Source organism: Rhipicephalus microplus, chromosome 7 (assembly GCF_043290135.1).
Source record: "Rhipicephalus microplus isolate Deutch F79 chromosome 7, USDA_Rmic, whole genome shotgun sequence".
NCBI lineage: Eukaryota > Metazoa > Arthropoda > Arachnida > Ixodida > Ixodidae > Rhipicephalus > Rhipicephalus microplus.
Window position 1 is genome coordinate 54,681,486 of NC_134706.1, and position 14,457 is coordinate 54,695,942.

The 14,457-nt window shown below is 44.2% G+C and overlaps 1 protein-coding gene across 1 annotated transcript; it reads left to right on the plus strand.

Annotated features, from left to right (window-relative positions):
- The first annotated feature begins 7,544 nt into the window (after positions 1-7,544).
- LOC142766940 (uncharacterized) lies at positions 7,545-14,145 on the plus strand. Its single transcript, XM_075868132.1, has 2 exons — positions 7,545-7,746; positions 13,676-14,145. The coding sequence occupies exons 1-2, from the start codon at positions 7,610-7,612 to the stop codon at positions 14,031-14,033; spliced, it is 495 nt and encodes a 164-aa protein (XP_075724247.1). The 5' UTR covers positions 7,545-7,609; the 3' UTR covers positions 14,034-14,145.
- The last annotated feature ends 312 nt before the right edge of the window (positions 14,146-14,457 follow it).

The window sequence follows — 14,457 nt, forward strand, 5'->3', positions numbered from 1 at the left end:
GTGTACAGTGGTGGTGAAATTATTGCAGACCACGAAAATACCTGTCCAGGAATATTGAGGCAAAAACGCGCACTACGGACGCGGGCCCTTTTAACCCGCTAGCCTTAAAAAACTCCTGTCGCAGAAATACCGCTGTCGGCGTCGGCACCATTGGTTGTGAGTGAAAAATTGTGCGTGAGTGAAACATCGTGAATAAAGAATAAAATTTTAGGTACAAGTGAGGATCGCAACCGAGCCGTTCGCGTGGCAAGCAGATGTTCTACCAGAAAGCCAAGATGTGACTTACAGCTGCTTTGAAAAACAAAAAAACACTACATAAATGTCATGTAGTGGAAGGAGTCTCCTTAACGCATTTAGTTCGACAGGTGTCACGACGAAAACGAACCGATTCGGCGATGTGTAGGCGCATTTTCGAGGTCATCAAACTACGTCGATGAAGGCTGGGATACTGCCACCATCGCCGCTAAAAACACACAGGAACTTTCAAACAGCTCTAAAAATGGACAACTATGTCCATCTAGCCGAAAATATACCATGCATTCTTAGAGGTGTACAGGAGGCATTGCGTTAATGTAGCAAACAGCCAACGCTAGATAATGTGCTGTTATCTGTGAGACATTGTCAGACTCTTTACATCAGAGGGAAGTGGCCACACTGCACAGTCACTGCGTTACTAATTATACGTCGCGTAAGCGCACACGCGTCAGTGTGTGTTTGTGTGTGTGCGTGTGTGCGTGTGCGTGTGTGTGTGTTTGTATGTGTGTGTAACAGAACATATTATTAGGTATGCACTTAGCGGTTTAAGGGCACGCTAGGGGCCAGATTTCACTATCTCGTTCAACTCATAAAGGCGAAGCTTAAGGGTCCCCCAATTTTTTTACCTGCCCGGTGGTGGTGGTAAAACATTTATTTACAAAAATGAAAACCAGGAGGTATGCAGCAACCGCCCCATAAGAGGACGGCAACCGCAACGAGTAAGTGGCGATCCCCTGTACGGGACCCCAGTGGCGTCGGCTGCTGCCTGGGCTCGTCGAGCCAAGGCCTTTTGGGCCTGAAGGTAAAACCATCTAAGCAAAAGTCGCCTCCCACTCCTCCCGGGTATGGTTGGGTATAGGGGTACAGCAGGGTTGCACAGGCAGGCCCACACCATGTGGTAGATATCGGAAGTAGCCTCCCCACAGTTTGAGCAGCTGCCGGAAAGGGTGGGATCGAAACGATTGAGGGCTGCTGGGCACAGCATTGTGTTTGTGAAGAGTAGGAGTAAAAGCCGCTCCTCCGCTTTATTTATGCATTTGCATGGGCGTGTATAAAGACTGTGATCAAAATGGTAATAGTCCACAATTTCACTGCCTGCCCGTTTGTTCGCCCTCATCAACAGCGCGCGCAGCGGAGCGCCAGATGACGCGCATGATGTCACTCCTACAGTAACACCGCGGCAAGTCGAGTGATGATATAGTGACGAAAACACGTATATTGTACTGGCAGTGCTCGGTGCGTGCCGTCTTCTGCGGATTGGCCCCAGACGCTCCTATTTTACGGAAACGTGCATACCGCGTCAGTTTCTCGAAAATCCCCTTTTGTGATAAGGTTCGCGCACTGACAGCTGCATTAACTTTTGGCGCTGCTTCTAGCATTTCGTTCAGGATAATGGCGCTAGGTTTTTCGAAGCACTGGGGTTTAGGGACAGGGACGGCAAAATAGACGTTAAGTGGGTAGAGTGAACTAGAAGGAGGTTATCTGATTGGGGGCTAAAGTCAAGGCACGAGTGAAATTTAAGCCCTTCACTGCAAAGTACGAATCCCCAACCTCACTATTTAAAGGAAAAAAATTAATATAGTTTTTGGTTCATTAGGTATTACGGCTTGGTGGTGCTAGCCACCACCCGATCTAAAGGGTACAGCCATATCCATACATTCATCCATCCATCCATCCATCCATCCATCCGGTGCGCACGCTGTTGAAGGAACTGAACGAGCCGGCTGGTAGGTAAAAAAGGCCGCGAGGGCGCAGTGCGCGGTTTTGGCGTTGGCAGGCAGCCCTCAGAAGGCGCAGTGGTGCTGTTTCACACGCACTCTTGTGGTCCGCAAAATTTTGACCACCAATGTACATATAAATTATGACTTTGAAGCTGTCTCTTGAAGCGAGACAGATAACGTTACAGTCTCTTTAAAGAATAAACTAGGTATTGCACAACTTCTAGGCCTACAAATTGTGCAGGACTGATATTTCTGTAATCGGTGAACGCTTCGTTACTGCATAGCATCTCAAATTTGGTGGTACCTAACATAGGAATTTTGATTGTTATGTAGGATTGAAGTGTCCCAAAACCACCATATGAATATGAGAGATATGAGGGACGCCGTAGTAGAAGGCTCCGGAAATTTCGACCACCTGGGGTTCTCTAACGTGCACCCGAATCTGAGCACACGGGCCCACAGTAATTTCGCTTCCATCTAAAATGCAGCCACTGCAGCCGGGATTTCATCCCGCGAACAGAGAAATTTTCTTTTTATCAAATAACATATACCATAGTGAGTGAACGAAGCGTCGACAGCGACTACTTGTCGCAGGAAGAATGCCAGCTGCAGCCTCAATTGTCTATCGCATTACATGCCCTGAGTACTGTTCGAAGCAGCGCACGTCGCCTGTGATGCAATTTGTCCAATCATGCGCATGCATTTGCCCAGAGGTCCTTGGCAACGCTGCGCTTTTGCGCAACTTTTTCTTGGCGCGTGGTATTATGTTGAAACGTAAATATATTCGAGAGAGTCTTTTCTTAGGGGTGAAACTCCTTAGGGTACGGGTCTGTCCTTCCTCCATTGGTGTATGTAGTTACCTTGAAAACATTCCACTACACCCCATCACCAATCCCCCACTTCAGCGACGAATAAAGCCAATACTGTTGAGAAGTAGCCAATATGAAATGCAAGATGGTCGTGTACTTGTATCCAGGTGCGCGTTGAAGAACCATAGATTTTGCCACTGTGTTCATCCTTTGCTTCTATGTGACCGCCCATAGTTCCACCTTTGCAAACTGACCACTACTTCGTCCTCGCAAACATCCCGCTACGCCCCAACACCAATCCATCACTTCACCAACCATACAGCCGTTAATGAAGGGGAATGGAAGCGACGTATAGCTACAACTTACCAATTATAAAATTTCTTGCACAAATATATACACTGTATGCCGCGTCTTTTATGATGTAGTGGGCGATATTCGCGGACGGTTCACAGTTTAGCGAGGAAACCCCCCAGCGCTTCGCCCCACTTATTATCATACACTCCGTAGATAGGCTGCGATTTTTTTTTTCGTGATTTGCAGCCGCGTAGCGGGGTTGTGTAGCAATGCTACCAAGAACACAAACAGAAAAATCGGTTTCTTCACAGAAATTTCGAGATTAAAATGGTCTTGGTGAAAGAACTATTGGAGCAGAAATAATAGTCATTGGTGTAGCGAGCATTTTATATCCCCGAGGCCTTGCTAGAGTTATCTAATGAACCAGCGAGTGACTAGTTCTAGAAGAACTTGTCCATCATAGATTAATCTTGCGAAAAAGATGCATGCGCTCTTCATTCCCCTCCTAGGGCGAGAGCAGCTCTTGCCATCAACCCACTGCGCGCAGGTGGCATTATGTTTTGTGCATTACCAACGAAAGAATTTCTCGCGGGTTTCCTATTAAGATCGTGTGATCATAAATGTATGATAAGGTAATAAGCAAAGCAGAAAGCGCTGATGATATCATTTTAATAGCTCACAAACAATGTTTAACAATGCAAAGGGTATAATTGGAGCGCATAGCAGCGGTATTGCTTGCCGCCTCCGCCACTGGCCTAAATATGTAATACTCTTTGTAGCATTGCAAAAATCATTTGTTAAAGAAAATGGTGGATAAGTGACATGAATACCATTATTCTGTATCGCAAATTAAAATATTGCGGAATTCTGGTCGTAGCTTTCGTAGTGTTGTTTTAAGGCCAAGCTCTTGTGTAACAAATTGAGAAGGAGTTTGGCATCCGAATGAATACTAGCAGTGGGAAAATACCAAGTTCGAAGCGAAGTACAATAATATATCTGAATTACATTGAAATCAAATATTTTTAGCATTTTCAAATGCGAATATTCAAACGACTGATTTTCGTAAATGATTTGTCACTGCCACGCCTTGACTACTACAATGGGATGATGGAACAACCTCTGTAAATGCACATGGCGCAGTCACAAAAGAGGCCATTCAAACTAATACGCCTATTAGTTAAAATTCTTTAAAATTTGTAACCAGCGCGTAATTTACTGTGCTGATTTCAGCATTTGTGTTTTGTGCTTCGAAACTTTCTAAGCCCATAAAATTTCTTTGCAAATTGATTTGGATATTTGAAACTACGTTCCATATCTGACTGGCTATGAATGCCCTACTATTTGAAGTGCTTGAAGGCCTCGACTCGTGCGTTCGACTCTTTCGATGTAGTTATCGAAATAAGTACACGGCTCTATAGCAAGAAAGGTTTGCGGATATATAGTTTCAACTCCTTTCATGTACAGTACTATCTGCCTCGCGGACGCCTCGTCAAAAATTTTTGAACATTTCAGGTTCTCACTATGCGCCCGTCTATTGTTGAAGTGGCAATAATAAATTCATTGCTTAACGGACGTACAGCGAAATACCTATTTGTTTGCATGACTCAGCACCGTGCACAAGGCGCCAACCGAGGAAGCGGAAACCCTAGAAGCGGTGACAAGCACGCTAGCAGATATTCCTGCGCAGTTCTCACAAACGGTGAGCTTTGGTTTCCTTTGCAATGGCTGTACAATCTAAAGTTGTTAAGCGAGGTAAAGTTTTCTTAATCTGGTAGTAGTATTGCCATAAAATTTTTCTAATTTATTTCATCATCAAGTCTCCCAAAATCATGAAATGAAGCTGGTTCACGTAGACGTTGGTCGTTTCCACTTTTTAAAGAATTTGTGGATTCTCAATACCTTTAGATGTGTGCTATAGAGTTTAGTATGAGACAGTTTTTTTTTTTTCTGAGCAATGTTAAGTCTGGCACCACGTATAAGTGAATTTATAGATACATAATGAAGTGCGCTGAAGGAAAGACGATGCGGTTCAGAGCAAAAAAAAAAAAGAGAATTATTAAATGCGAACCATTTCTTAAAGAACTTCGGCTATTTTGAGCATATCTATCTATCTATCTATCTATCTATCTATCTATCTATCTATCTATCTATCTATCTATCTATCTATCTATCTATCTATCTATCTATCTATCTATCTATCTATCTATCTATCTATCTATCTATCTATCTATCTATCTATCTATCTACGACTTTAAGCTCTCCTGGCCATTTCGTTTATGGAATCAATACCAAATTTGGTATGGCATTATATGAGTGTATGACGAGCATAATTGCCTAGTCATAACATGACTATCACGACATGTATGTCATGAATGTCATGATATACATTTAATGGTCTTGCTGCTCTTGCACTGGTTTCGCTCACATGACATGTTCCAAATTGTAATGGTATGATATGACTGGATAGCGAACACACGGGATAGACCCTAACGTGAAAATCAGGGTCATGACTCTTGAGTCATGACGACGCGCCACACTCATGGCACGCTCGCAGTCGTTTCGCTAGCTTCACATACACCGAATTTTGTGTGATGGAACGTGGATGGATGGCGAAGATATGTGACTGGTGCAACCATGATAATCATGAGATGCGTGCCATGTAACAACTTGACTACATGTCACACTAATGATGCACTAGCGGCCATTTCGCTAGCTTCACATACACTAAATTTGGTATTACGTGACATGAATGGATGGCGAAGGTATGTGACTGGTGCAAACATGATAATCATGAGATGCGTGCCATGTAACAACTTGACTACATGCCACACTCATGATGCGCTCGCGGCCGTTTCGCTAGCTTAACATATGCGAAATTTTTCCACGTTAAAGAACCCCAGGTGGACTAAATTTCCGGAGCCCTCCACTACGGCGTCTCTCATAATCATATAGTGGTTTTGGGACGTTAAACCCCACATATCAATCAATCAATCATATGCGAAATTTATTATTACGTCACGCGAATAGATGACTAAGGTATGCGACTGGTGCAAACATGATAATCATGAGATGCGTGTGATGTAAGAACATGATTACGTGTCACACTCAAGGCGCCAAAACACTTGGACGTGACCCGGCTCCCGTGCGCACCGGCGTTCGTTTCGTCGCGTCACGCCGGCGATGCTACGCCAGGCACCGATGTGCCTCGCAGGTGCACGCCACGCGGCATTGCTTTGACGCATGGGCGTTTGAGCGCGCCCGGCGTTCTTCCGTCACGAAGATAAGCAGACGTGGTGCTGTCTAGATAGCGTCGTCGGCACGAAATGCAGCATGTCGCATTGCGCGCTGGTTGCCGCTGGGCTTTGCCGGCTGACGCTGGTCGCACCTAGGGTGACATAAAAGTGCTAGCGTTTTGCTAGCGTAGCCTCGCTGCGCCCAGCGTGCGTGTGCGTCCATGTTACGTACGCTTGCCGCCGTTTAGTTAGCTTCACATATATAAAGTTTGGTATAACGAGACGTGAACGGACGACGAAGGTATGTGACTTGTGCGAACATGATAAGCATGATATTCGTCTCATGTAAAACATCACTACATGCTACGCTCATAGCGTGCTCGCGGCCCTTTAGCTAGCTATACATATACCAAATTTGGTATCAGGTGATGTTAATAGATGACGAAAGTAAATCACACGTCCAAACATCATAATTATGACATGAAAGTCATGTTCGGCCTAATTTACCTCCGCCTCGTACTGTTGTACGGATTTTAAAGAAACATATAAACTTTTCTTATTCGTGATTCGCATGTCAGCGATTCCCACTGTACGTGGGATATGCCAATGTTTTTGATCTGGTCATCTTATATGTTTCAATTGACCAGCTAAAACACTGACAAAGCATATTGTCTTCGGGCATATTCTGCGTAGGGCTGTGCTTTATTTGGATCACTCTCTGTCTAGACTGAGTGCTATAAAAACATGCACCAACACTGGAAAATTCCTGTGCATAACCATCAAGTGCAGTTTAGCCGAAGTTCGAAATTTAGGGTTAACTTCGTTAGAGCTAAACGAAAATAAGAAGCTATACTTGTGTTTATTCAAGATAAAAAAAATGATCCAAACCTGCATTTACTCAATTTCATAGGCCCAATAGTATATTCCGCCTACTGTCCTTCATTGAACAAGCAGGTGTGAAGCGACGGGAGGAGTTCCTGGGCAGTGATAGCCTTGGCTATCTGATCACTTTATTGGGCCAGCAGGCAAGGCAGACCGACAAATGCCTGTGGTTCACGTAGCGGAAAACAGCCATTACTGCTAGATGTAACATGCGCACCAAGCTGGCCCCTTGCCACAAAGTCCGTTTTGTCAGTATATGTTTTTTGTCCTTCATTCCTCTAAATATTAGGTTGTTTGCTACTTGCAGGCGAAGAAGCGAAAGTTTTGTGGGACATTCTATTTCACTTTCTGCGGCTCCCCGGGGCACGAGTTTTACTTCGATGCCTCTCGAGGAGCGTGCCTTTCGGTCTCTGATATGAAGGGGGCTGCCCTGTGTATCCGGGGAGCGAACAAGTTCGCATCGCTGGCCAGCTGCGACGCAGCCTGCGGTTCAAACGCCGACCACGTGGATCCTAAATGCCGAGAGGCAGCTTCCTTCACGGAGTGCAAGAGGTGAGATGGTCTCGCACAGCATTTGTCTCAAGCTGTTGTCGAATCTTTTTCGGCAAGTTGGCAGTCGTATATCTCGTTCTCCTCATTAGAGTTCTACATAGTTGTTTTAGATAAAAAGAAAGTTTCTGATTGATTAGGACATCACCAACAAATATAATATATTCATTAAAATATTGAATCTAAAATACGACATCAACATGAAAGGTGCTGCAGTGAAGTGCTTCAGAAATATAACCACCTGGGCCAATTTAAATAGTCCTGATTACAAGCATATCAAACAATTTGCTAGCAATGATATGCGGTCACTCCAGTCACGAATAGGCCGCTCTTTTCACGTGTTCACCTAATAATTTACTTTCAAATATGTAGCCAAGAAGCCAATAAGATTCATGCTGGCGGAAGTATTAGCTGTGTTTGGAATACTTTCTTACGATAATTGTGAGAAAGTTGTTTTTTCTCTACGTAACAGTAAAGTTCTAGGTCATCATCATCATCATCATCATTATCATCATCACTATCAGCCTGACTACGTCCACTGTAGGACAAACGACTCTCCTATGTTCCGCCAGTTGATCCGGTCCTGTGCTTGCTGCTGCCAATTTATACCCGCAAACTTCTTAATCTCATCTGCCCACCTAACTTTCTGACTCCCCCTAACCCTCTTGCCTTCTCTGGGGATCCAGTTACCCTTAATGTACAGCGGTTATCCTGTCTACGCTCTACATGTCCGGCCCATGCCATTTCTTCTTCTTGATTTCAGCTATGATATCCTTATCTCCCGTTTGTTCCCTAATCCACTCTGCTCTCTTCTTGTCTTTTAAGGTTACACCTACCATTTTTCTTTCCATTGCTCGCTGCGTCGTCCTCAACTTAAGCTGAACCCTCTTTCTAAGTCTCCAGGGTTCTGCTCCGTAGCTCAGTACCGGCAAGATACAGCTGTTATATACGTTCCTCTTGAGGGATAGTGGCAATCTACTTGTCATAATTTGAGAGTGCTTGTCAAATGTGTTCCACACCATTCTTATTCTTCTAGTTACTTCAATCTCGTGGTTCAGCTCCGCAGTTATTACGTGCCCTAAGTAGACATAGTCTTTTAGAAATTGAAGTGCGCTATTACCTATCTCGAAGCGCTGCTCCATTCCAAGATTGTTGTACATTACTTTCGTTTTTTGCAGATTAATTTTAAGACCCACCTTTCTGCTCGCCTTGTCTAACTCCGTAATCATGAGTCGCACTTCGTCGCCTGAGTTACTCAGCAATGCAATGTCATCGGCGATGCGCAGGTTACTAAGGTACTCTCCATTAACTTTTATCCGTAACTGTTCCCAATATAGGTTTCTGAAAACCTCCTGTAAGCATGCGGTAAATAGCATCGGGGAGATTGTGTCCCCCTGCCTTACACCCTCCTTGATTGGTATTCTGATGCTTTCTTTATGAAACACTATGGTGGCAGTTTATCTGTAGATTTCTTCTAGGATGTTTATATATACTTCATCGACGCCCTTATTCCGCAGTGCCTGCATGACGGCTGATGTTTCTACTGAATCAAACGCCTTCTCGTAATCTATGAAGGCTATGTATAGTGGTTGGTTATATTCTGAGCATTTCTCTGTTACCTGATTGATAATATGAATGTGGTCAATTATTGAGTAGCCTGTTCAAAATCCTGCTTGTTCTTTTGGTTGATTGAATTCTAATGTTTGTTTTTACTCTGTTAGCAATTACCTTTGTAAATAGCTTGTATATTACAGCGAGCAAGCTGATCGGCCTGTAATTCTTGGCCTGTAAACATTGCCAAGTTTAGGTTCCAATGGCGGCGTGTCCGGATCCAGAGATTCTTAGCACCCTCTGCTGCGTTGCAGATCTGACCGCCGCCGTGGTCAGTCGCTTCGCAGCTGCTGGGGACTGAGGGCCGTGAGTTATTTGACGTATGCATGCGGGAGGTAGTGGCCAGATACTGCACCAGGGTGGTCAATCCTTCTCTGCTGAGGGAGTGTGTTCCCGGCGGTGGTTACCGCCGCTTCCCAGACCTCTTAATGCAGTTCCATCACCACGTGGATTTTTTTTATCCGGTTGGAAACTGCGCGGCACCATGATTTGAACCACGGACCTTTTGCATGCAAGGCGGATGCTCTAATCACTACGCCATCGCTGAACCATCGCTGGCGTTAGCATTACGAACCAACAAACTCTGAAATATTCCTTCAAAAGCCCGTAATAAATGAGCTCGCACTATCCTGAAAATCTGCGAGAAATGGCTACATTGAAATGGCCAAATCCATACAACAATTATCCTAAATATTGAACGTCGGTAACGCCTCATTCATGGTACATTGGGTGTGTTATATCGCACTATGATGCATACTGTGCCGTTGTTTTCAAGCGGTTGACATAGATCCTAATAGTCTTTCATGTGGAACTGATTTTTTTCATCAAAAAGCAGCGTGTTAGCGTGATTAGCCAGAAGAGCATCTTCTTTTGCATCGAAGTGCTGAAGAAGGTATAAAAAGCAGAAATACCTGCACGGCAATTATTCATATGGTGAGTTTAAGTTGAAACTGCCCATGTAATTTATTTTAGAAATGAATTGATTTATATGTGGGGTTTAACACCCCACAACCACCTGGGCCAATTTAAGTAGTTTGATGTACCACCTATAACTTGAAATGACCGATTTAAGGCGCTGTTTCAAATTGTACGATGCAATCTCTGGCGTCATAATAAAACAAAGTTTTGACCCAGTCATAAATACACAAAAAGCGGAGGTCGTGAGATCCTTCTCAATCTGTGCTGCCTATGGAGTTCATCGCCTTTTGGTTTCAGAGCGTTGGGAAGACACAATAAATAAGCACAAACTAGACGGGCTTTTGTAGGTGGACGAGTCATTCTTGTTTACATTTGGCACGACGATACCATTGCCACTACTGCGTCATAGTCTACTGTATAACAAACACATTCTAATCAATGTCGCCGAATTTAAGAGCTCAGTCGTAATATGTGCTCATTGTGGTGATGAGCTCTTCGGTCACCGGACTCTTTTTGCCAATGCCTTCTTGCGCTCATCTTTTTTTTGTATTTTCACGTTCCTGTCCGGCGCCATGCGCATAATTGCCCGATTAACAGACTGCAGCGTGCAGTTTGCTAGGATCCATACGTTTTTCTTCCTTACGACAGCAAATGTACGGCTGCCAAACTCACGCAAGATGGTGGTGTACTTCGCTTTGAGACTAACGATCATTGAAAAAGATCGATGTAAGCCGTTGATGCTATGTTGGCGGCTTTGCTGTCACAATTTCTTGAGATCACTTTGTCACCTGCCGTTGCGTATAGGCTTTGGTTCAACTTGGCAAGCTAAACAAACTTCAACCACACTTTCGGGCACTGTAACCTTGGTTGTAGAACACTGCTGTCTTCGCTGCCTAGACCTTCCGCAGACGTGACGCTCAACGGAGCAGATTGCGAACACGTACTTTCATCTCCTGACATGTGATAAAATTTTCTCTGTATTGTATATCCTAATTCAGGAAAGTCTTGTGCGGTGAGGGAAGTGGAGGATAACCACTTTACGTGGCACTGGCAAAATCACTCTCGTCCCCGAGTTTTCTTAAAGAAGTAAGCTATGAGAAGCTGCCATGTGCAGTTTTAACCCCAAACTTTAGGAGGCTATCCTGTGGTGGGCGGAGGTGGCATGGGCGGTTTACTACGACTGAGATCCCTCGCCTCCTCACAGCTTCTCTTCCATATGATGAGGTATATGCGTTTGTTTTTCTCTGTCTCTCTAGAAAGCACAAAATAGTGCAAGACTGAAGCTTCTATGGTATAAAGGCTCGTGTAACATCTGGCTACAATCATAGAAGAATGGTATTTTTTTTCTCTTTGGCAGAATACAAATTTTCGTATGATCCTACAATGACATCATTTCGCCCACTTGCTCACAATGACGGGGGCCACTTGCGTGGCTGCAAATGCGAAAGTTTGCTCTAAATGCCACTGACTGATGTGGTACTGCATGCGAAAATGGGAAAATTCCATTGACAGAAATACACAATTCATGACTGCCTGGCCATTTAGTGTAAGGTATGGCACCGCGTTGCCAGTTGATTCATTCCATCGAAAATTCTAACAACTGGAGAAAACCATAACTGTAAAAAAAGTGAAACAAACAAATTGCATCACTTCTCGTTCGACTGTTGGTAGCTCGCCATTTCCTTTTCTTTCCAATTATGTTCAAGATCTCGCACCAATCGGTCAATCTTTCAAGTATTGAACTGGTTGATCTCAAATAGCTTGCACAGTTTTGTGCGGTCATGTCCAGGCAAACTCCATTCATCTGTCATGGGTCTCTGCAATATTTGCACGTGACAGTTTGGCATCTGAAATGATTTGATGTCGTGAGGTCACGCATTTTATATTCACTAACATATAGAGAGGGTGTTCATTCTAGACTAGCGCCATTGTCACAGCAATCGCTGCCCTCAAGCCCTCAATAATCCGTAGTATTGATACCAACTAAAGTCGCTCAAGTGTAGCCTTCTCGTGGAAATGGACCTAGGACACTTCAATGGCTCGGATAGCACCAGCTTCATGAATTATATCCGTGATGTAACAGATTCCATCAGTCGACATCGCGCACGCTATGAATGAATGTGTCCCCGTGCACTCCTCCGTTGCTGATAGCATTAGGGCGCTCACCGTCTACTGGGAATATGCTTCATGTTGTGAACTTTTTTTGCTGACGATACCTTCCTCGGTACTGATGTGGTCGGTTTGCATGCTGTTCATACAAAAAAAAAATATCTTTGCTTATATGACTTTATCAGGCGATGTTGGAGCATTTCCCATTATGCAGTAGCATCACCACAAAGCTTCGGGACGCTGCCTTCATGTAGTATCTTTTTGCACTTTTAAAAATAAAAATCGAATTTTTTTCTACCGCACAGAATACAGAACCACATTAGGGATAAGAGAACTGCATAACGGTGGTACATTTTCAAAATGGAGAGAGTCGTGCCATTGTAAAAAAATTCTTAGCCAATAGGAAGTCGGTTTTGGTCATAAGCGTCAGGTAAAATACAGAAGCACGTACTGCATGTGAATAACCGAGGCATGCAATCGCCCCAGGCTTCGGTTATTTAAACGAGCACCTCATGATTGTTATTTGAAAAAACAAAAACTATAAGTGGTAATATTCGTGCAAGTTAATTTTGTATTTTTTAACGTTAAATAATTACGCTCAAACTGTTGTAGCGTATGCTATAAAAGGCTCCAGAATTCGCGGAAACCAGGAATTACTTAATATGCACCTCATTCGAACTATACCAGAAAGAATCACATTTGCGCCCCAATCGCATTGCGGCTGCCGGAGACCTCCGGGCCAGCGGTAAGGCTTTCAAGCAAAACCGATATTCAACTTTTGGGGTACGCGTAGCTAGCTCGTTGTCGGTGGTTAAATGGAGCTTGTCTAGGTTTAGTTTAATGTAGCGCCTACGTGTAATAGCTGGAAAGCAGAATTTCAAGACTCGAATTTAAAGACGAATGTAAAACAACATCAGGAATGGCAAGGTAGAGGGTAGAAATATTAAGTTCGGGGCTATCTCTGATTTTTTTGTGTGGCTTGTTTTCCTATCACTATTTTATTCCGGCGACTTGGTGAGAGATGCGAAAGTAAAGCGGGTTAAATTCCAATCTCAGGCCCAGAGCCTTCTTCTCAGTGTAAAAATTTCATTTCTTTGTCTGTAGACTTGTCGGGCAGTAAATCACACGAGCAGTGACTTCGCTCGTGTGAGTTAAAGTGCATGCCCATGTCTGTACATGTCCGCCCGTGGTTTAGGAATTCATTGTTGAAGCAGCTTTTGGTGGCTTAAGATACATGATGCAGTCCTTCAAGAAAGCAACAGGTGCACAAATTGAGGTGTCTATCTGTACGCAGTGAGGACGTCGTCGGCCCGCTGTGGTACTACAACGGCCATCGTTGTGAGCAGTGGGACTTCCCTGGAGGCCTCTGCCCAGCCGCAAACGACAGCCAGGGAAGCTTATTTGCGACGTCAGAAGAATGCCGGCGTACCTGCCACAATGAGGATTCACGGACCAGCCGCTGTATAGCGCCGAGGGAAGTGGCGTGTGTGCCAGACATGCTGAAAAAGCCTTACTTTGCCAACCTGGCCGCGTCGGGGGCGGCTGAGCGATGTTTGAAAGCCACGGCCAAGAACCTTGATGGCAAGCTGTGCCTGGCAGGAAAGAACCGTTTCAACACGTTGGAGACTTGCAGGAAAGCTTGCGTGCACTGAAGTTCGACGACTGTACGATAGCGTGCCACCTTTGGTTGCATTTTTGAGATGTGTTTTAGATGTGGCTGCTCAGTCGCGCTTTATTTCTCAATAAATGTTCTTTCTGTAGGCACTCCTTGCAGAAATAAGTTGTAGCGCAGACATGTCTTCTGATGTATTTTTCTATATGAAAGAGCACACTCATCGGGAGACGCTTATTTATATATATTTGGCATAATCGGAATCAATCAGCAATGCCATTCTTACATTTTTTTGGAAAATATAGTCTCAAGTCACGACACTTTTTGCTACTAAACTTCAGTCAAGCAAACATGAAACAGAAAAAATTACGATCGCGTGACTAGTAATGACTCCCTCGTACCTATTAAGCACTGACCCAACTGAATGCCTCTTAGTGACTAACGCTGATTTGCCGGCATGCTCC